We start from the raw sequence: 21,776 nt of genomic DNA, 5'->3' as shown, positions 1-21,776 counted from the left end.
AACAGGCAGTAATACCACATATGAAATCAAGTAATCAGAGTATTGCAGAGTATGATGTTATAAGTATTACTAAGTGTAGGCTTTTTCCCTGTACTTCCCCCAGTCCTATCCAAACTAGGTTTTCCTATACCCTCTATCCGGTGTTCCTAAAACCCCTCACCCTGTCCACAACCTCTCCCTAACCCTCTTCCCCCCACTGGCTGCCACGTGGTGTCCTGTCTATATATATATATATATCAGGTACCTGTGCCAACCACGGTGGGAGGGTCGACTTCATTCGGCTTCTGTGGTTCGGGGGAGAGTGTCGACCTCTCCTCCTATTATTGTGTATTGTGACAAAGGGATTCGGCGGCGGCTCCTCTACGTACCGCCAAGCGGCCCGCTCCTCGTCGCAGGAAGCCTATAGAGGACGAGGCAAGTCGGGTGGAACCCGCCGTCGTCGCCAGGGAGGCCAAGGCGGCAAGGCGTCCACCAAGCAAGATTGAACCGACCGTGGTGTCGGGCCCCCACCGAAGCACCCCGGTGGGAGGCCGGTTGGCGAAGTTAGTCAGCGTGTGGGAGTCCATCTCCACCGACCGTTGGGTGCTGGACGCCCAGGCCCAGGGGCACGCCCTCAAATTTCTAAAAAAGTGCCCCCGCATTCCTCCCGTGGCCAGGAAAGAAAACCACGTCCCTCAACTACTGTTGGAGGTAAGGGCGATGCTCAAGAAAGGTGCCATCGAGCTCGTCCCAAAGAGGCTCCGGGGCTCCGGAGTATACTCAAGGTACTTCCTTGTGAAAAAGACAGGAGGGTGGCGACCCATCCTGGACCTGCGACGACTGAACAAGTACATCAAGGCACAGAAGTTCCGGATGGTCACCCTCCCGCACGTGCTGGGACAGCTGGAGGAGGGCGATTTCCTGTCGTCGTTGGATTTGGAGGATGCATACTTTCACATTCCCATTCTAAAAGGACACCGGAAGTTCCTCAGGTTCGTGGTCCAAGGGCGGCACTACCAGTTCAAGGCCCTCCCGTTTGGATTGAAGTCGGCACCCAGGATTTTCACCAAGTGCCTCGCTCCAGTGGCGGCGCGGCTGCGCCTGCAGGGGATCCACATCTACCCCTGCCTGGACGATTGGCTCATCCGCGCAAGGACAAGGGAGCTCGCCGTAGAACACACAGCGAAGACCGTCCAGCTGCTCAGGGACCTGGGGTTCTCCATCAACTTCCCCAAGTCCCACCTGGTCCCCTCTCAAGTCGCACTGTTTCTGGGAGCCAAGCTTGACACAGTGGCGTGTCTGGCCTCACCGTCGGAGGAAAGGACAAAGGCCATCCTAGGCAAGGTGCAGCGTCTGCTGGCCACGGATGTGGCCAGGGTGAGGACCATCAAGTCCCTCCTCGGGATGATGTCCTCTTGCATTTATCTCGTGTGCCTGTGCAGGCTTCGGATGCGCCCTCTACAGGAGTTCCTCGACGCCCGCTGGATTCAAGCGACGGGCAGCTTCGAGGACAGGATCCCTTTCAACAAGACCTTCCGATGAGCGATCCGGTGGTAGGGCACCCGTGCTCATCTAGCAGCAGGGACAGGACTTTCAGACCCCGGCCCACCAGGCGACGGTGACGACGGATGCCTCCCTGGAGGGGTGGGGAGCGCACACCGGAGATCTTCACGCGAGGGGCCTTTGGCTCCCGGAGGAGAAGCCGCTCCACATCAACATCCTGGAGCTCCGGGCAGTGTTCTGGGTTCTCAGGTCCTTTCTCCCGTCCCTCAAGGGCAAGGTGGTGAGGATCTTCACCGACAACACCACCACGATGTTCTACATCCGGAAGCAGGGCGGAACCAGATCCCTGGCCCTATCCAAGGAAGCCCAGGATCTGTGGCATTGGGCCGTTGCTCAAGGGATGTTTCAGGTGCCGTTTCATCTGGCAGGGATAAAAAACACCATTGCTGACTCAATCAGCAGAGAGCTGCGCTCGTGCCACGAGTGGGAACTATGCCAGGATCAAGTGGACCGACTCTTTCAGCGATGGGGCAAACCCCAGATCGACCTGTTCGTGACGGTGACAAACTCCAAGTGCCAGAGGTTCGCCAGCAGGTTTCCCCAACCGAGGAGCATGGGCGATGCTTTCTCGTTCCCCTGGGACGGCCTGTTCCTATATGCGTTCCCTCCGTTGCCGTTGCTGCTCCGACTCATCAACCAGCTCAAGAGATCCTGGTGCAGGATGATCCTCGTCGCACAGGCGTGGCCGAGGCAGATCTGGTTCCCGGACCTTCTGGACATGTCGGCGTCCCTACCGGTCAAGCTGCCGATGGACGCAGATCTTCCAGAGAAGGAGGCGCCATCCATCCTTCATCACGACCCGGAGTCACTGAACTTGCAGGCCTGGCTCCTGCAGCACTAGAGTTTGGAGGGTACGATATCCCGGCTGACTGCAGAGGGGTTCTTGCAAAGGCCAGGGCGTCCTCAACTCTCAAGTGCTACGGACATAAGTGGAAGAGGTTCTCTGTCTGGTGCCGTGCACAGAAGATTAACCCTCTGCGGATTACGGCCCCTCAAGTACTGCCGTACCTACTGTCGCTGGCCAAGGCTGGACTAGCTCACGCTTCCATCAAGATACATCTGGCTGCGATCTCCCGATACACCAGAACTACGGGACGGGCGTCCTTGTGGTCTCATCGCCTGGTGAAGGAATTTATGAAGGGACTGTTCCGATCGTTCCCGCCGGTGAAGGCTCCTGCCTGTGGGAACTCAACGTGGTGCTGCCTAGGCTCATGGGGGCGCCATTCGAGCCTCTGCATTCGGCGCTGTTGAAGTTCCTGTTGTGGAAGACAGCATTTCTTGTGGCCATCACCTCCGCACGACGAGTGGGAGAGATCCAGGCCCTATCCTGCAAGCCTCCATACTTTACTTTTCACGACACGAGGGTGATGCTGAGGACGCTCCCCTCCTTTATGCCCAAGGTGCCATTGGACTTCCGCCTCAACGAGCCCTTGGTGTTACCAGTTTTCTTCCTGTCGCCTTTGTCGCCGGCCGAGAGGACTTTGCACTCGCTCGATGTTGCTAGAGCGCTGAAGTTCTACGTGGACCGTACAAAGAGTTTTCGGAAAACGTCACAGCTATTTGTGAACTTTGGACCTGTGAACCAAGGGAAGGCTCTCTCGAAGGCTTCCATTTCCAGATGGCTCTCCGGCTGCATCATGCACTGTCACCGGTTGGCAGACCGACCGTTGACCGGCCGTCCGAGAGCCTATTCGACCAGAGCGATCGCTGCTACCACGGCGTTCTTGTCTGGTGTGCCCCTGCTGGACATCTGCAGGGCTGCTACGTGGAGGTCGACGCACACCTTCACGAGATTCTACTGCGTCGACCGGGATTCCAGGGAGGAGTCCATAGTCGGCCAAGCAGTGCTGCTCATCCTGTTCGCCCGAAGGTGGGCCTGGTGAGGAGGTAAGAGTGCTTAATATTGAGTTTATGTAATGCTTAATGTTGAGCCTTTGCCACCTCCCGTGGTTGTGCATGTGTGTACTGCTATGTATTCTTATACTCATGAGCATGTGAATCCATGCCAGACCCCATGCTGGAGAAGGAACAAGTTACTTACCTGTAACTGCTGTTCTCCAGCATGGGTCTGGCATGGTTTCACATGCGAACCCTCCCTCCTACCTCTCTGCGACTCTTCACTTGGTCATACTGCCACTTTACGTGCTACCAAATCTGAAGATGGCTGCCAGGGGAGGGGCGCCTGCTTCTCACCTGCTGGGCTCTTGCCTTCCAGCCAGTTGGAGAGGCGGGTCCGGCGATCCCTCAGTCCGATCCGACATGTTCATGCAAAACGCACAGTCCTTCTCCACATGCGTTTTGTCCTCGTGGAGGCAATAAAGGCATTTTGAATGCTTGTCCTCCTTGAACACATTTTGTAGGTTGCATCCAGGGCAGATCCTGAACAGTTTGCCGGGAGTCAAGCTTCCCTTATCCTGGGCCATGTTCTTCTCGTCCACGAGGTAGGCCTCAAAAATTTCTGGAATCCTCCAAGAAGCATAACTTGACGAAAACTTCACCCTTGAGGGGCGTAGATAAATCCGAAACGGGTCCCCGTTGATCGGAAGTAGAAACAGTGGAGCTTGAGGCTCGATAGACCGAAAAATGAGATAAATCTCTTTGAAAAAGCGCAAAACGCAGTAAAAGCTCGAGAGCTATAGCACGAGGACTCCCAACACTTGAGCGTGCGGTAAAAATCTGAGGATGGCTGCCGAGGGCGGGGCTTAGGGAGAGGGCAGTCATTGGCTGGGGGCAGTATGACCCAGAGATCAGTGATTGGTTACTACTAAGAAAGACAGATCAGAAACGAAACTGATACTAATTTTTTCTTTCCCGAGGATTCCCGGCCTGACGACAGGGAATATTCATGAGCATGTGAATCCATGCCAGACCCATGCTGGAGAACAACAGTTACAGGTAAGTAACTTGCTCCTTATCGGCCTGTAGTTGGAGAGGTCTTCCACTTCTCCTGCAGTGTCCTTTAGGAATGGTTTGATATATGCGGATTTGAATGATTGCGGTGCTTTCCCTGTTGAGAGAGATTGGTTAAAGAGGTTTCTGTAGCATTCCAATGGTGTGCCCTGTGTGAGGATTGATTTGTAAATGTCCGGGTGGGGGCTGGGAGGGGGACCGAATCCATAGGGGAGCCTGCTTTGTTGCCATGTCTTACCAGCTTGATGAAAGTCTCCGATATTTGAGTGAAGCTTGGGAGTTTGTTCTGTGGTTTCATGGTTGGTGGGTAGGTTGTGTATTTTGGTCTATTGGTCTGTTTTGTATGATCCAATGTATATCGCCGATTTTGTTTTTGAAGTGGTCTGCTAGATCGTTGGATAGTTTTTGTGATCTTACTGGTGTGGTGTTGCATCCGGGTGGATTTCTCATTTCATTTAGGATGTTAAACAGTTCTTTTTGGGTGTTGGTGGCTTTGGTGATTCGGTTGTCGCATTTCATTTTGGCTTTGTGGATCTCCTTATATGATCATATTTGTCGTCGATATTGTAATTTCTTTCCCTGGTCGTAGTTTTTCTCCATTCAAGTTTTTGGTGGTTTATTTTCATGGCACGGAGGAAGGGTGTAAACCAGTTTGCCATTACTTTCTTTTGTGATGGGGTGAAATGTTTTCCCGGTGAGATGTTGATTGTTTCGGTGATCCAATTCTGAATTAGGTCTGCTTTTGCATCTAGGTTGGTTTCGTCCAAGTCGTCGATGATAGTTTTACGATTTCCATTTGTTCTATTAGGTTACTACCTTTGATCGTCTTCCAGTTTCTTTTCACAATTGTGGGGAGTTTGTGGGGTTGTTTCGGGGCTTTAGTTGGTAGTTTAAGTACAAATGGAATGATGAGATGGTCACTCCAGAGTATCTGTATTGGTAGTGCACTGGCGATAAGGTTTTTGTTGGCAAAGATTGTGTTGAGGATGTGTCCCGCTGTGTGTGTTGCTCCTTTAACCATATGGCATAGTTTCATTGTCTTGAGTTGCTTGATTAGTGATTTTTGTGAGTTTGCGTTCTCTTCTTCAAACTATATGTTGAAGTCCCTGATGATCATCATGTGTTCATGTTTGATGGCTAGGTTAGTGATGGCTTCTGTGAAGGCGTCAACGAAGGTGGCATCGTAGGTTGGTGGTCTATTGGCATGAATATGAGATTTGTTTGGGGTTCACTGTCAAGTGAAGGACGAGAGATTCAGTTTTTTGATGTCTAGCTGGTCTTTTGTTTTTATTTTCAGATGTTCCTTGTAGGATATTGCAAGTCCTCCTCCTAGATTCTTCTTCCCCGTTTATCGTTGAGCATTTGAAGTTGTCGAGTAGGCAGCTGTGGAGTTTAATTTTGTAGTTGTTGTCCAACCATGTTTCTGTGACGAAGAGGATGTCGAAACCACCATCGCTAAGTAGGTCGTAGATCTCCGTGGCATGTTTGGACATTGATCTTGCGTGGATTAGGTAGCAGTGGATTGTTTTGGCATGGTTTAGTTTTGTTTTTGTTATCGGCTTAGGCTCGCGATTGTCATGCTGGTTGTGAGGTGGGAGGGTTGTTCAGTTTCTTTATTGAGGAGCTCTGTTAGATTACATATTGGGTTCTTGATTTCTTCTGGTTCCTCTTCTATATTTTGTTGTAGCAGATGTAGGTTCCCCCGGGATTAAGATGATATATGGAGTGAGAGCGTCTATTTGGTTCTTTATCCTTTCGGGCGTTTCTGTTCTTCTCCCAAGCGGTACCAATAGGTTATCGATACGCCTAGGACTGCTGATGGTAGTAAATTGTTCCAGTGGATGGTCATTCACGAGGTACGGTGTTCGGTAAAGGGATTTTTCTCTTTTCGCAAAGTTTCTTTAGATGCCCACCCTGCTTCTTGGGGTGTGTTCCATACTCATGACTGTCTAGTGGGGTGACGTGGAGTGGATCCATTTGATTTGTTCCTTCTCCTGTTTTTCTTTCACGTTGTCCTATTCTGTGTCATGGCTTATTGTAGTCCTGTGGGATCTGTTGGTGTAGTTTGAAGTTCCGTTGGCAGGGGCTGTAGCCTGCGTGCAACACCTTGTATAGTTGTGGGATTATACAGGTTCTTAGACTTCCTTGCATTTGTGATACAGTATCCTAGTGTTCCAGTTACCCGTGAAATGCACCTAGAATGGACTGTCCTGGATAGTGGGACAAAGACCTACAATTTCAAATTGTAGCAGTCAGTGAAAGCACATCTAGGATTTACCTGCCTCGAAAGATGCCTAGGGTGTAGCTACGGATAACATTATGCAGTGTGCCTTGTGTAGCAAAGTGATATTAGCTATAACATGAGTAAAGGAGTGATATGGATAGCAAGGATGGTGGGGCAGTAGAATGAGGCGCAACATGGCTGCTCCCCCTTGCTTGCCTTGTTATTCGCTGGTGGTAGACAGCTGCTGGCTTCTTGCTTCCCCTACTGACACTTGCAGACATGAACTGGAGCTGCTTTTGTGGGGGGTGCCATTTGCCTAGTGCCCTTAGCCGGGGGCTACCCTGGGTTGGGAACCTATGCAGTCTACTGAATCCAATCAGGATTGCGTTGGTGCTAGGCACGAAGGAACAATTAGGGGGGGTGGCAGATTGGGAGGATTGGCGGGGAAGGAGGAAATGGCTGTGGGGGGGTTAGGAAAAAAAAAAAATAATCGGGTCTTCACTGAGGCCCGAGAGCGTTGCTGGCGATACAAATATATGAAAAGTAGGCTCAGCGAGCAGACCACCAGTCTGCACACCTGCAGCTATGAAAAACGGCATGGGGCAAACGAAACAATGGGCAGGAGACCCGTTTTGGTGCTGGGCAACGATGGGGGAACCAATTAGGAAGGGTGGCAGATCGGGAGACTGGAGGAAGGTCGGGGAAGGAGGAAATGGCACGGGGGCGGGTGGGGGACCGGTCAGCATGGTGATACAGATAAATTAAGTTTCACAAGAGAGCAGACCACCAGCCTGCATGCCTACAACTATGGAAAATGAATGGGCCAATCTCTTCTTTGTGCTGCATTAGTTTGTTGGCGGAATGCTTTGTGCATGCGCGCATGAGGAAGGTGGGAGTTGTTGAGGAGATTGAGATGCCAGGTGAAGATATCAGGGATATTTTTCCAGTTGAAGCTAGCCTTCAAGAGGGTGATTGGTTAGCAGTGTGTCAAGAAGATGAGGGTTATCATGAAGTAAAACATCTTGTGCAGGACAAGTGGAGGAATGGTGACGGGCCGATTGAGGAGAGTTTGAGCGAATTCAGGAGGGTGAATGATGAGTTGTGCCTGGAATGGGAGTGTAGGGGACACAGGTTGTTCATCCCAAGTGGTATGAGAGAAACCGTAGTTGATATGGGTCACAGGAGCCACATGGGCATCAGTTGGATGAAGTCTATAATTAGTTTAGATTTCTGGTGGCCTCATATGGACAACTTCGTAGAGATGTGAATAAAGGAGTGTGAGGAATTGAAATTGAGATTTAATGAGCAGGAGCTAAAACAAGCTCCTGGGTATCAGGCAGCATCCTGTAGGCAGGAGCTATCGTAGGAGAACCAGGAGCTACAAGAGATGCTCCTTTAACATTTTGTCCATTTCGTATGAACCAGTGTTTAAATGTATATTAGATGTGTTCTAATTTTTCTTTATTAACATTCTCAAATACTCAAAAGCTAATGTCACATTTATATATTTGGAAAGCACCAGTGGGCCCTGGAAGCCAAGGGTAGCTCCTGGGAGCTGTTGGTTTCAAGCTATCCAGTCCCTACTATGCTAGAAGCAGGAGCTAAATAGCTCCCAGCTCTCCTCCATTTCAAACCCCGAGTACTGGAGAGCAGGGTTCCTCCCATGGTTGTTCCTCAGGTTCCTCAATGTTTCTGGTTCCAGGGAAAGTTATGTAGTGGTCTTAAGGGATTTACTGTCTAAATGGTCTGAAGGTGGTATATTCAGGGATGTCACCTTCAGGAATTTGATCACATCCTTTTAGAATCTTTTCTTGAGGGAAGGTTTTCTGGCACAATTGCTCAGTGACAATGGGCCACAGTTTGTGTTGAATTACTTTTGGTCTTGGCTCAAGGAGAAGGGGATTATGCACTAAAGAACTGTGTTACTCCATCTCTAGAGCAATGGCTGTGTAGAGAGATTTAATCAAACAATCATGGATGGTGTGAGGTTTTCTATGATGAATAATGGCAGAGAGATTTGCTTGGAAGGTAATTTCAGTACAGAGTGATGCCTCATCCTTCCAGTGGAACCACGCCATTTCAACTTATGAGGGGGCGGAAGGTGTTTTATGTAGTGTTTAGCTGCAGAATTGTAGAACCTTCATCAATCTGGAATGCCGCTGTTGGATTCCAACTGGCAATGTTGTTGGTTGAAAGTAAGATTGCAGGGGAGATCTAAAAAGGTCAGTTGGAGCCTAGCATTTGATGTGACCGCAGTCAACACCTCTTGTCTCCATCAGTAAGAATAAATCGGCATTCTCCAGCATGGGATGTGGCATGGATTCACATGCTCATGAATATTCCCAGTCAGGCTGGGAATCCTCTGTACAGAAAATATCAGTTTTGTTTCTGATCTGTCTTTCTTAGTAGTAACCAATCACTGGTCTCTGGGTCATACTGCCCCCAGCCAATGACTGCCCTCTCCCTAAGCCCCGCCCTTGGCAGCCATCCTCAGATTTTTACCGCACACTCAAGTGTTGGGAGTCCTCGTGCTATAGCTCTCGAGCTTTTACTGCGTTGTGCGCTTTTTCAAAGAGATTTACTAATTTTTCAGTCTATCGAGCCTCAATCTCCACCATTTCTACTTCCGATCAACGGGGACCAGTTTCGGATTTATCTACGCCCCTCAAGGGTGAGGTTTTCGTCGAGTTATGCTTCTTGGAGGATTCCAGAAGTTTTTGAGGCCTACCTCGTGGACGAGAAGAACATGGCCCAGGATAAGGGAAGCTCGACTCCCGGCAAACTGTTCAGGATCTGCCCTGGATGCAACCTACAAAATGTGTTCAAGGAGGACAAGCATTCAAAATGCCTTTATTGCCTCCAGGAGGACAAAACGCACGTGGAGAAGGACTGTGCGTTTTGCATGAACATGTCGGATCGGACTATGAGGGATCGCCGGACCCGCCTCTCCAACTGGCTGGAAGGCAAGAGCCCAGCAGGTGCGAAGAAGTCTGAGCGGTCTTCTAAGTCCTGTGAGGGCGCCCCGGCGACGGGGGCCCAACAGAATGCAAAGCACAGTGAGTCCGCGGGCACAGGGAGCGCCGAACGGTCGGGTTCCTTGGATGCCAGGCAGGGCGCACCTTCACCAACGCCATCAACCGCGAGCCAACGCTCTGGCTTGGGGAAGAGAAAATCTGAGAACCCGGCTAAGCTTCTGGAGAAGCCCCGGTTGATCTCGAAGGAACCGGCCCAGGGGGAGCAAGGCGGTGACCCTCCCCTAAGGTGAAGGCCTCAAGCGCACCTAAGGCGGCGAAGGCCCTGATCCACCCGGCTAAGGCCTCCATCGAGGGAGTCGCTGCGGCCCTGGCAAAGCCTGTGGAGGCTATCCCAATGGAGGTTACCTCGGGGTCCAGAGTTTCCCTGCCTCCGCAAAGGGAATCCTCTTTTAAGCCCATCGAGAAGACCCCCGTGAAGACCCCAGTGGAAAAAGAGGGGGGGCATGTCTGTTACGGACACGGACACAACCTCTGAGGAGGAGCTGGCCAAGAATCTGGAAGGGGCCCAGCCCCACGGGAGGAATCCCGAGGAGGGGGACAAAGAGCGAGGGTGGCAACAACGAGGTTCCCGTGGAGGAACAACCGTCGCTCCTGGCATGCCCGTTGCAACCCTAGCCTCAGGATAACTTAGCGGCCATTTTGATGGCAATCCAAGCCTTATGCACGGAGATAAGGACGAGACTGCCCCTACCCCCGGCGGACGACCCAGCTGTGCCGGGTCCGTCGGGAAGCCTCCGAACAAGAGGAGGAGAATTCATCCAGTGCCCCTTCAGCCCTCACGGCCTTCTCAGCTTTTGTCACCTTCCCCGATCCAGAGTGACGACACGGGAACAGACACGGCCACGACGGGGACAGATGACGACGGCGGTGACGACGGGACTGGCCTCCCGTCTCCGATTCCTCGGGCGTCCCCGCCCGACGAGATTGGCTCCTTCCACGCCATGATTGCCAGGGCATCCAAGCTTTTTCAGCTCTGCCCTGAGGGGAAGAATGAAGGCTTCCTTTACCAACAGCGCGAGGCCAAGAGGAAGACGGTCCTCACAGTGCTGTTGCTGGATGACATCTGGGAAGAGGGACTTATCCTCCTCAAGAACCCGTCCACGACACCTGCCAAGAGGGACCGGTATGAGAAGTACCGGGTTTCTGACGCTGCTCCGTTGTGCCTCAGGGCGCAGCCGGCCCCAGATTAGTTTGTCTCAGCAGCGGCCAAGAAGAAAGCTGGGGGGGGGGGGCATCGGTTTCATCCTCAACTTCCCCACCGGATGGTGAGGGCAAGAAGCTGTATGCCGTGGGACGACGAGTCATCTCGCCGGCGGCGACGATTAAGGCGGCCAACACCCTAGCGATTGAGGCCCGCTATGACAGGGAATTGTGGTACAAGATCGCCCCCCCTGTTGGACTTCCTCCAGGACGATAAGAGGGCAGAGGCACCTGGGTGAGGTGACGTCGGACCATGCCATAACTGTGGCCACGGACATTGCCGACACCGGTTTCTGCCATTTGGGCAACAGCGTTTGCCTTCGAAGGCGGGGGTGGCTCAAGGCGACGGATTTCCACCAGGACGTGCAAGCCAAGGTTTTGGACATGCCCTTCGACGGGAACAATCTTTTTGGAAAGACTGGATGAGTCGTTACAGGCCATCAAGACCAACACGAGATTGCCCGGGCCTTGGGAGTTCTGCAGCAGTAGCGGCCGCCCTTTCGGAACTCCGGAGGCAAGCAAAGTGCCTCCAAAGGATTCGGCGGCGGCTCCTCGACCTACCGTCAGGCGGCCCGCTCCTCGTCACAAGAAGCCTACAGGGGACGAGGCAAGTCAGGTGGATCTCGACGTCGTCGCCAGGGAGGCCAAGGCAGCAAGGCTGCTTCCAAGCAAGACTGAACCGGCCGCTGCATCGGGCCCCCACCGAAGCACCCCGGTGAAAGGCCGGCTGACAAAGTTAGTCAGCGTGTGGGAATCCATCTCCACCGACCGTTGGGTGCTGGATGCCCTGGCCCATGGGCACACAGGAATTTCTAAAGAAGTGCCCCCGAATTCCGCCCGTGGCCAGGAACGAAAACCACATCTCTCAACTGCTGTTAGAGGTAAGGGCGATGCTCAAGAAAGGAGCCATCAAGCTTGTCCCAAAGAGGCTCCGGAGTATACTCAAGATACTTCCTCATCAGAAAGAAGACAGGGGGTTGGCGTCCCATCCTGGACTTGCGTCGGCTAAACAAATACATCAAGGCACAGAAGTTCCGGATGGTCACCCTCCAGCACGTGCTGGGACAGCTGGAGGAAGGCGACTTCCTAGCGTCGTTGGATTTGGAGGATGCGTACTTTCACATCGCCATCTTAAAAGGACACCGAAGGTTTTTCAGGATCGTAGTCCAAGGGCGGCACTACCAGTTCAAGGCCCTCCCATTCGGATTGAAGTCGGCGCCCAGGGTGTTCACCAAGTGCCTAGCACCAGTGGCGGCGCGGCTGCCCCTGCAAGGGATCCACGTCTACACCTACCTGGACGACTGGCTCATCCGAGCAGGGACAAGGGAACTCGCCGTCGAACACACGGCAAAGACCGTCTGGCTGCTCACGGACCTGGGATTCTCCATCAACTTCCCCAAATCCCACCTGGTTCTGTCGCAGGTCACGCTGTTTCTGGGAGCCAAGTTCGATATAGTAGCGCAGTTGGCCTCGCCGTCAGAGGAAAGAACACAGGCCATCCTGGGCAAGGTACAGCATCTGCTGGCCACGGATGTGGCCAGAGTGAGGTCCATCAAGTCCCTTCTCGGGATGATGTCCTCTTGCATCTATCTGGTGCGCCTGTGCAGGCTTCGGATGCATCCTCTGCAGGAGTTTGACGCCCGTTGGACACAAGCGACGGACAGCTTCGGGGACAAGATCTCGCTCAATAAAGTATTCCGCCAGGCAATTCGATGGTGGGGCACCCGCGCGCACGGACTTTCAGACCCCGGCATACCAGGTGACTGTGGTGATGGATGCCTCCCTGGAGGGGTGGGGAGCGCACGCCAGTGATCTTCACACGAGAGGCCTGTGGCTCCCGGAGAAGAGGCCACTCCACATCAACATACTGGAGCTCCGAGCAGTGTTCTGGGCCCTCAAGTCATTCCTCCCGTCCCTCAAGGGCAAGGTGGTGAGGATCTTCACAGACAACACCACCACGATGTTCTACATCCGGAAGCAGGGAGAAACCAGATCCCCAGCCCTATCCAAGGAGGCCCAGGATCTGTGGCACTGGGCCATTGCCCAGGGGATGTTTCTGGTGCCTTTTCATCTAGCAGGGATAATAAAAATAAAAAAAAAAAAAAACATCGCTGACTCGCTCAGCAGGGAGTTGCGCTCTTGCCACGAGTGGGAACTACGCCAGGATCAAGTGGATCAACTCTTCCGGCGATGGGGCAAACCCCAAATCGGCCTGTTTGCGACGACGACGAACTCCAAGTGCCAGAGATTCGCCAGCACGTTCCCCCAACCGAGGAGCATGGGCGATGTTTTCTCGTTCCCCTGGGACAGCCTGTTCCTGTATGCGTTCTCGCCGTTGCCGTTGCTGCTCAGGCTCATCAACCAACTCAAGAGGTCACGGTGCAGGATGATCCTCGTTGCACCGAGGTGGCCGAGACAGATATGATTTCCGGACCTTCTGGACTTGTCAGCGTCCCCACCAGTCAAACTGTTGATGGATGCAGATCTTCTCTCCAGAGAAGAAGGCGCCATTCTTCATCACGACCCGGAGTCGCTGAACTTGCAGGCCTGGCTCCTGCAGCACTAGAGTTTGGAAGGTATGATATTCCAGCTGACTGCAGAGAGGTTCTTGCAAAGGCCAGGGCATCCTCAACTCTCAAGTGCTACAGACACAAGTGGAAGAGGTTCTCTGTCTGGTGCCGTGCACAGAAGATTAACCCTTTACGGATTACAGCCCCTCAAGTGCTAACCCGACATTCTTGTCTGGTGTGCCCCTGCTGGACATCTGCAGGGGTGCTACGTGGAGGTCGACGCACACCTTTACGAGATTCTACTGCGTCGACGGGATTCCAGGGAAGAGTCCAGAGTTGGCCAGGCAGTGCTGCGCAACCTGTTCGCTTAAGGTGAGCCTGGTGAGGAGGTAAGAGATGCTTAATGTTGAGCCTTGCCACCTCCCGTGGCTGTGCCTGTGTGTACTGCTATGTATTCTTATATTCATGAGCATGTGAATCCATGCCAGACCCCATGCTGGAGAAGGAACAAGTTACTTACCTGTAACTGTTGTTCTCCAGCATGGGTCTGGCATGGATTTACATGCGAACCCTCCCTCCGTCCCCTCTGCGGGTCTTCACTTGGTCATACTGCCAGTTTACGTGCTACCAAATCTGAGGATGGCTGCCGAGGGCGGGCTTAGGGAGAGGGCAGTCTGACCCAGAGACCAGTGATTGGTTACTACTAAGAAAGACAGATCAGAAACGAAACTGATACTGATTTTTTCTTTACCAAGGATTCCCAGTCTGACGACGGGGAATATTCATGAGCATGTGAATCCATGCCAGACCCATGCTGGAGAACAGTTACAGGTAAGTAACTTGTTTCTTTTACCTTATTGGAGACTTTGTATACTTTTTCACAGTTCCCCGATGTAGTTCGACCTACAGTGCATTGGCACCATACTAATGGTGAAAGGTGCTATACAAATGACGTAATATTACCTGTGTAGTCCCATAACAATCCATCCTCTCCCCAGTGATTTTCAATTCAATCCTTATATGGAACCACTTGAAACCCTCCTCTCTCCACACAACATCAACATCTACCAATACGCAGATGACCTGCAGTTCTACCTTAAGATATGCTCCATCGAAGACCTACACAGGCTCAAGGCGTGCCTCTCACACATCCATTTGTGAATGCCCAGTTCTTACCTGAAGCTCTACCCCTCAAGACTGATTCCTACTCCTGACCAACAACACAGAAACACCTGGATCTCCAGTTCAGGCTCTCTGCGACTGGCCACCTGTGCCAAGTCTCTCAGGTTTGACATTGACATACGCCTCTACTTCAAACAGCACATAGCAAGAAAGACAGAAAAAGCTTGGTACCAACCTTATCTTCTGTGGAAGATCAAGCAATCAAGCCCATCATCACAGAAAACAACTTCAGATCTGCTGTCCAAGCCTTGGTCCTCTCACCTGGACGGTGGGAATGCCATTTTAGAAGGCCTTCCAGTGACTACCCGGGTACCCCTGAGATGTGTCTGGTATGCTGCAGCAAGTTTATCACATCATCCCGACCCTCATCAAAAGAAAGAACGAGAAGACAAGCCTTTTCTGTCTATGCCCCAAGACTCTGGAACCTCCTCCCAGCATGAGACTCGCCCCGTCACTTCTGCAGTTCAGGAATGAGCGCAAGCCTCTCCTCTGCAAGGAAAGGCTCCTATCAAACACCTAGGTGCACACACCCTTCACTCCCACACTACCAGACTGTGTCCTCCCCTGGTTGCTTGTAGATCCCTTACTGACACACTTACACACTTTAGCCCTCCTCTGTTAGCTCCCCTACTCCCTTGTTTCTCTTCTCCCCTCACCATGTTGTTAACCCCCTATGATTGTAAAGCGCTCTGTTGCTTCACATAGGTCTGCACTACATAAATACAATCATAATAATAAAGGGTTGGACAAGCTGTCCTTTGAAGCTTGATTGCGTAGGTCAGCCATCTTCCTACCTACATACATGTATGTGCATATGAATGTATTTTTGCTACTTTGTAAATGCTGGAGCAGGAATACGTTACTTGACTTAATTCCTGCTCTCCAGCATTGGTATCTTTCATAAATTGACATGCAGCTCACTCGATTAGCCTGAATGTGGCTCATATTTGCACTTTACTAGCGTCATACGACTGAAGATGGCTTCCAGGGGTGGAGCCAAGGTATGCATTGCCTATTGGCTGTAGTGTAAATGACCAAAAACGTACGCTATGAGAACACTAAAGTGAATGTAGTTTCTTGAAGTTCTTTGAAACTTCTTGACGGCTGGGAATATTCAACAGCATGTGAATCTATGGAATATAGGATATGATAAGGCATAACATTGAGATTGCACAAGTGCAGGAGAGGAGGTACGGCGGAGTGCGGGGGGCCTGGGGGGGGAGTGCAGTACATAAGATAAACAGTAAAATCAATAAAAATAAATAAAAAGTGCGGCCAGCTGGTGGCAAGGGTAAGTGCAGACCAATGCTGGAGAACAGGGGTTACAGGTAAGTAACTTTATCCATAGAAACCTTGAAAAACACTACTTTTTAGACATAGAAACAGAGCAAAGCAAGCAGTTTCATAAGGTAAATCTTTGTTTGACACAGATATGCAGTTTCTTATGCATCACGGCAGGCAAGTTTAAAGTTGTACCAAAAAAACAAAAAACACTAAAAAAAAATCTTTTGTGCTGGTCTATGAACAGATCATTGAAAAATGTGCAGTTTTCAAACGCAGGTTCATTGTGTGGCTCAGCTAAATTGTCTTGAACTAGGACAGATTGGAGCATCCAACTGAACTTACTCTAGTGAGCCATTTCACACCCTCTAAATTTTCCCAGCCCTGACGATACTCACCGGTCTCCCTTGGATCTCCTCTTCTGTTGGCTTTTGCCCTTTGGTCTCCTCTCACTGCCAATGCATGTGGTCCCCCCTGGCCCAGTCACACGCAGAGACTCCAGACCTTTGGCAGATTTCTTGAAGGTGAATTCCACTGGCTCACCTTCTTTCAGACTGCGGAAGCCCTCCATGTGCAGCTTACTCTGAAAGAGGAAGGAAGTCAATGTTAAAGGATATTTGTACCATGCACCATCACCACCAGAGTGGTCCCCTGGCGCTCTGGCGGCTCTGAAAAAAGGGAAGGAGGGGGGGGATGAGTTAGCGGGAATAAGCTGGAAAAGTGCAAGGGAGCAGTGATGTGCTGTTGAAATTCACTTCTACTGAGCAGGCACAGCACCGGCAGCAACAGTACAATCTTCCCTCACACATTAGGACATGCAAAGCAGGTAGTGACGGAGCAAGCTTATCTCACAGAAAAAAACAGGCAACAGTGCAAGCATCCCTCACACATAGTAGGGCTGTGACAACTGTGCCACTGCAGCAGCAATTGGCACACATTTTGGACTATTTGGGACTTATTCATTACCATAATCCACCCCGGACAATAATTCCTATTTTTGAATTTAATTTCCGTTTGCAAGACTTTGGAACTTCCTTATTTAATTTCACAAACTACATATCCCATAAATCACCTTGTGGCAGTTCCCATTCAGCAGTACTACGACTACAATCCACAGAAGCCTTAGAGATCAGTGCTGCTTTCACTTTCCCAGGACCAGAGATGGAGGAGGCAGATAACCTTCCAGTGTGCTCTTCTGGGTGCTGCTAATGAGCCCACTTCAGCACAGGACAGGTCAGTATTTAAGCACCTGCTGGTAGGAGCACAGGGCTCTTGCATCGCTCCCAGCCCCTTGTGCTTTGATCCTTGGATTTCTGCTGTGTCCTGTTCTAGAAGCTGCTCCTGTTCCATTGCCCTTTGCTCTCTGCTTTGCAGCCCTGCTACTCTGCCTGCGCTCCCCGGCCTTCTGCCCTGCAGCCGTAATCCCCGGTTTGCAGTCCTCTTTCCCAGTCTGCAGCCTCTTGCTCTCTACCACCAATTCTCGTGTTCCCTGCAGTTCCTTGTTGTGGGCCCATAGTCTGTGTTCACTGGTTTTAGCATTCTAGATTCCAGTCCAGAGTTTCCTTGTTATCTGTCTGTAGTCCTGCCCTTGTTATTCCAGTCCATAGTTCCAGTTCCTGGCTAACAGTCTGCAGTTCAGTCCTTGCTATCCTAGTCCAGAGTTTCCTTGTTCCTGGTCTATAGTTCACTCTGCTTTTCCTTGATTCTGGTCCTTAGTTTAGTCTGCAGTTCTAGTCAACTGTGCCCTTGCACTTAGATTCTTGTCTTCTTGCTTTTCCTTCTTCCTGTTCTGCCCTGAACCTTTTTCTTTCCCTGGAGATTTCTGTTATTGTCCTCACTTGTGCAATTCCTTTGTTGAGTTTGGCTGCTAGGTTTCCCCGGCAGGCAAGTTCTGCCCCTTTCCTTTGTTGCGTTTCAGTATTGTACCTCGTGCCATATTGTTAAAAGTGTGCTGGTTCCTGTTTCAGGAGGCAGTCACTGTTCAGTTCCTGCTGGACCCATACAGGCTTCAGTCTTGCAAGTACTGTTTCCTTGTGAGTGCCTGGTCCAGACACAGACACCTACTCCTGTTGCTCCCCCATGAGCATTTATAGTGGGGCCCCGCAATAGTAACCAACTCAGACGGCTGGAGTTTCCCCATGACCCTTTGGGAAACTCTTCCCCAATTCTGTGTACACCAAAATTGGGAACCTAACGTGTCAGTCTTAGTTGTACTCCCTGCCCAATTCTGTTGAATGCCTTTTTTGCCCATCTGTGGTAATTGCCCATCCTTTCTGGTCTCCAGGAATCCTTACACTTCTGTCTCTTGTGCACTTTCCACCCCTCTGCTTTGTGTGTACGCCTCTGTCCTCAAGCCTCATCTAGGGCAAGCACAGGACAAGCAGCAGCAGCAACGGTTTATGCTTTCTTCACACATAACACTTATTATGCAGGTAGCATTGTGAACTTCCCACATAAATAGAACGGATAACAGCACAGCTACCTCACATAAGAAAAGTAAACCATGCCAAGCCAGTCTTCAGCTAAATAATTAAGCAGAGGAATCGAACTTTGGGCTGTTTTCTGTAAAGAACTTTGGAGCAATGGATAAGGGCCTAAATTAAACAGATGACAGAAAGCATCAAAGTGTTTGTTGGATTGTGCATTTTACTTCCTGCCTTGATTAAATAGTATGAACTTGAAAAATTAAGTTTGGATTGCAATCATTTCTGAGGCCCGATTCCAGCTTTAAAGGACATATTTTCTTTCAGCCACTGTTTTTTCAGAAGGACAAGGTTGCGAACCAAAGAACTATGCCTCATCTGAATACAGGTCTAAAACCTTCCGAGGAATACCGCAGGACACAGAATGTGTATTAAAATAATATGAGTGTCACGTTTTAAGGCTCAAGCACCTGGAATATGTTATTCACATGAGAACCCAGCCATGGTGCCCAAAACACTCAAACTCTGAAGCTTAAAGAGAAAAAATGTGATTTGTATTCTATTACTATCTTTACCATGTATTTGGAGTACAAAATACGTAACATATACAGCCTATTGCAACCTTATGTAAAGCACTGCTATACAATTTCAGTGACAGGATTTTTATAGATTTGAATTAATCCAAGATGAGAGGTAAAGTCATGCAGGAAACATTTAAAGTTCCATTTCTTTCTACCATACATATATTCCACTCAGAATCATTGTATTTGGAATTTAAAGTGACCTGCCTGAATCTTGTGACTGAAGGGAGTTTGAAACAGTGAAAATGGGGAATTTGAAACCCTTCACATATTCAGATCCCAAGGCTTACCCAGCACAGTATTTCAGAGGGCCTGCACAGACTAGAGATTGATTGTGCTTTCTAAGGCGACAACCCCATAAACCCACTCCATATACCAACCAAGAGATTTGGGCTTCAAAGAGCTTCTAATTCATTGCACTCCCAGTTTCCCATAAAAAACTCCATTAGCTCAGGTCAAGGGAAACATTAAAGAATTCTATACACAGCAAGAAGACATTCAGCCTTGTTACACATTCATAGCAGACAAAAGGAGTATGTAGAGGTTGCAGTGCCAATGCCACCTGCAGAATCAAGTTAGCAACACCACACTAGCACCATGAACAGCAAGTAAAGAAAATCTTAAATCGAAAGTTTAATCATTAAGATAATTGCTTCATCATGACAAGTTTGTATCGATACAAAATATTTACATTTTGCAGTGAAAAATTATGTAAACAAAAATAACGTGGCACATTAATTGCCAAAAAACGGCAGAAACATGTTACTTCTACAAATATGATCATTGTGGGATCATTCAAGTGTCTAATTGTGTGCACCAACATCTATATTACAGTGATTTATGTTAATAAAAAATGAGGATCCAAAAAAGAACTTGGCACCACCAACCCTAATACAAGTCAAGAGATTGAGACTTTGAAGCAAGACCAACCGCTCAGATCCCTAATGAGACTCTGATTAAGACAAGAATGGTTGTCCAACCCCAGCAAGAGGCACCAACTGCTAATGACGCATTCAAAGACTCTGGAAGTAACGTCTTGCAGTACGGCAACTGCCTCGTCCCTCTGGCTGGCTGCCGCTTTCATACAGTGGAGGTGAAGAACCCTGCACACACCTCCATCTAATTCTGGCTGTGACGATTTTGGTCAACAGAAATGGGAAAACCTGTTCTTCCCCACTCTATAGAAGGCTAGAAGACTACTTGTCAAAGTCATGTCAGACTATCTAGGCATTGTGGGTAACTCGACCCCTATGCTTCCTCTGATGCGATTTTTATCTGACTGCATGTTTCGTGCAGTGTGTTGTGCTAGGGTAATGCTTGCATACACAAATTTACGGAACATACTTTGGATGAAGCGAGACATCGTTTCTTCCCAGGGTATTGAAGTATACTTAAGAGAATGGAGCAAAGCATTGCCACCTCTGCAAGCACTGCCACTTATATGGAATAGCACTCCATATTCAACCAGGGCAATCTACAAGTTCTAAAAAGGTTGCTTTAAGGCATCAACGGAAACAAAGCTCTCAGGATCGCTGGCTGATTCAAACATGTAGATGAATCAAATGGCACTTGAGAGGGCCTTAACTGGCCCATCTCAACAGAATCTTTCTGCTCAGGCCAAGGACCCAGTATATAAAAAAGTTTTACTTTTTTCCAACAGACTGGGGTGTAAACATGCTCCTTGCTAAAGGCGGCTGTATTTCAATAGCCTCGTGGAATATAGCTCAACTGATCAAAACACTCTGGAATTTCTTATTTTCATATCAAAGTTCGATATTTTGCTGTTTCAAGAGATCTCAGAACCAACCCAATCCCACTCGATGACTATAAAGGTTTCTGGTCTCCGACATTAAAAAGAAAGGGAGGCAGGAACAAAGAGCTCTGGCTATTTACGTTAACAATATACTTTGCGTCGACTGTTTGAATTTGTGTCTGAAACGCTAATGTATGTCTGCATTAGGGGAGGACCAAGTAGCACAAAGTCCGTTAAACTTGCATGCTCTGTCTTAGCCCTTGGCCCCAACATTAATGGTGTCATTGATGCAATGAAAAGCCACCTGGCATAGCAGACCTCCCATTGTACTTGGACTCACACAGAATGACCAGCTAGTTTAATCTGAGACTAAGCAAATGCGAATGCCCAGCTAAATCTAAAGCGGATAAACTTTTTAGACCTCGTGGTCGGAGCTGGGGGTACACGCTCATCAACAGGTTATTACCAGACATTCCCGGCCAGTATGCATTTAACAACCAGTGCTCCAGATAAGATTTTGACGTGAGAGTAAATGCAATTTCAAGAGAATAAAAAGGAGTGTTCTCCTTCGCAAGAAAGTTAAAAGTAGGCAACATCCAGTCGATGCGTACAGAAAGTTAGCTGTATGGAAATCATTACACGGCAGCGGGCCACATCGTGACAGAAAAGCAGGTGCATCATACTTGACAGCAAGAGCCGTGCAGGCTTCCTCAACAGAAACAGAAAAGGAGAATCGGGGCAACCCCAATGCAAGGTTTCATCATGTGAACAGGCGACGCGGATCAGTGCAAGTTGCTAAGCAGCGACAGGGGATGGATGTATACTAGTCCAAATATGTAGGCTAACTCGAATCAGAAAACCATTACCTAGCAGGAATTCAGCAAACCATAATTTGAAGGAATATAACCTTAGAACAAATTGGTTTTTCAATTTCCAGGCACTTTACAGCTGGTTCACTCCCTGAAGTATGTTGCATAAGGTGATCTTCATATAATATAGGGGGATAAGTCTCACAATATGACCTTTATTATTCCTTTATAAAAAGGTCTTGACTTTTGAGCGTTTCTGTATATTGTAAGGGTGCAAGATTAAGACTGATGTGGAGGGGTCATGGTATTGGCTATGAACCTTTATT

The 21,776-nt window shown here is 49.6% G+C and overlaps 1 protein-coding gene across 2 annotated transcripts in view; it reads right to left on the bottom strand.

Moving 5' to 3' along the window:
- The window catches only part of LIN28A (lin-28 homolog A), a 199,261-nt gene that overhangs the window by 93,645 nt on the left and 83,840 nt on the right, over positions 1 to 21,776 (bottom strand). For both annotated transcript variants that reach the window (XM_069622856.1, XM_069622855.1), the window contains exon 3: positions 16,283 to 16,467. In XM_069622856.1, the coding sequence (XP_069478957.1) occupies positions 16,283 to 16,467 (185 nt within the window). The remainder of the gene's footprint in view (positions 1 to 16,282; positions 16,468 to 21,776) is intronic.

The sequence above is a fragment of the Ambystoma mexicanum genome, chromosome 11 (genome assembly GCF_040938575.1).
Source record: "Ambystoma mexicanum isolate Mex_15411 chromosome 11, UKY_AmexF1_1, whole genome shotgun sequence".
Taxonomy (NCBI): Eukaryota; Metazoa; Chordata; class Amphibia; order Caudata; family Ambystomatidae; genus Ambystoma; species Ambystoma mexicanum.
This window is presented reverse-complemented; position numbering and strand designations above follow the sequence as displayed.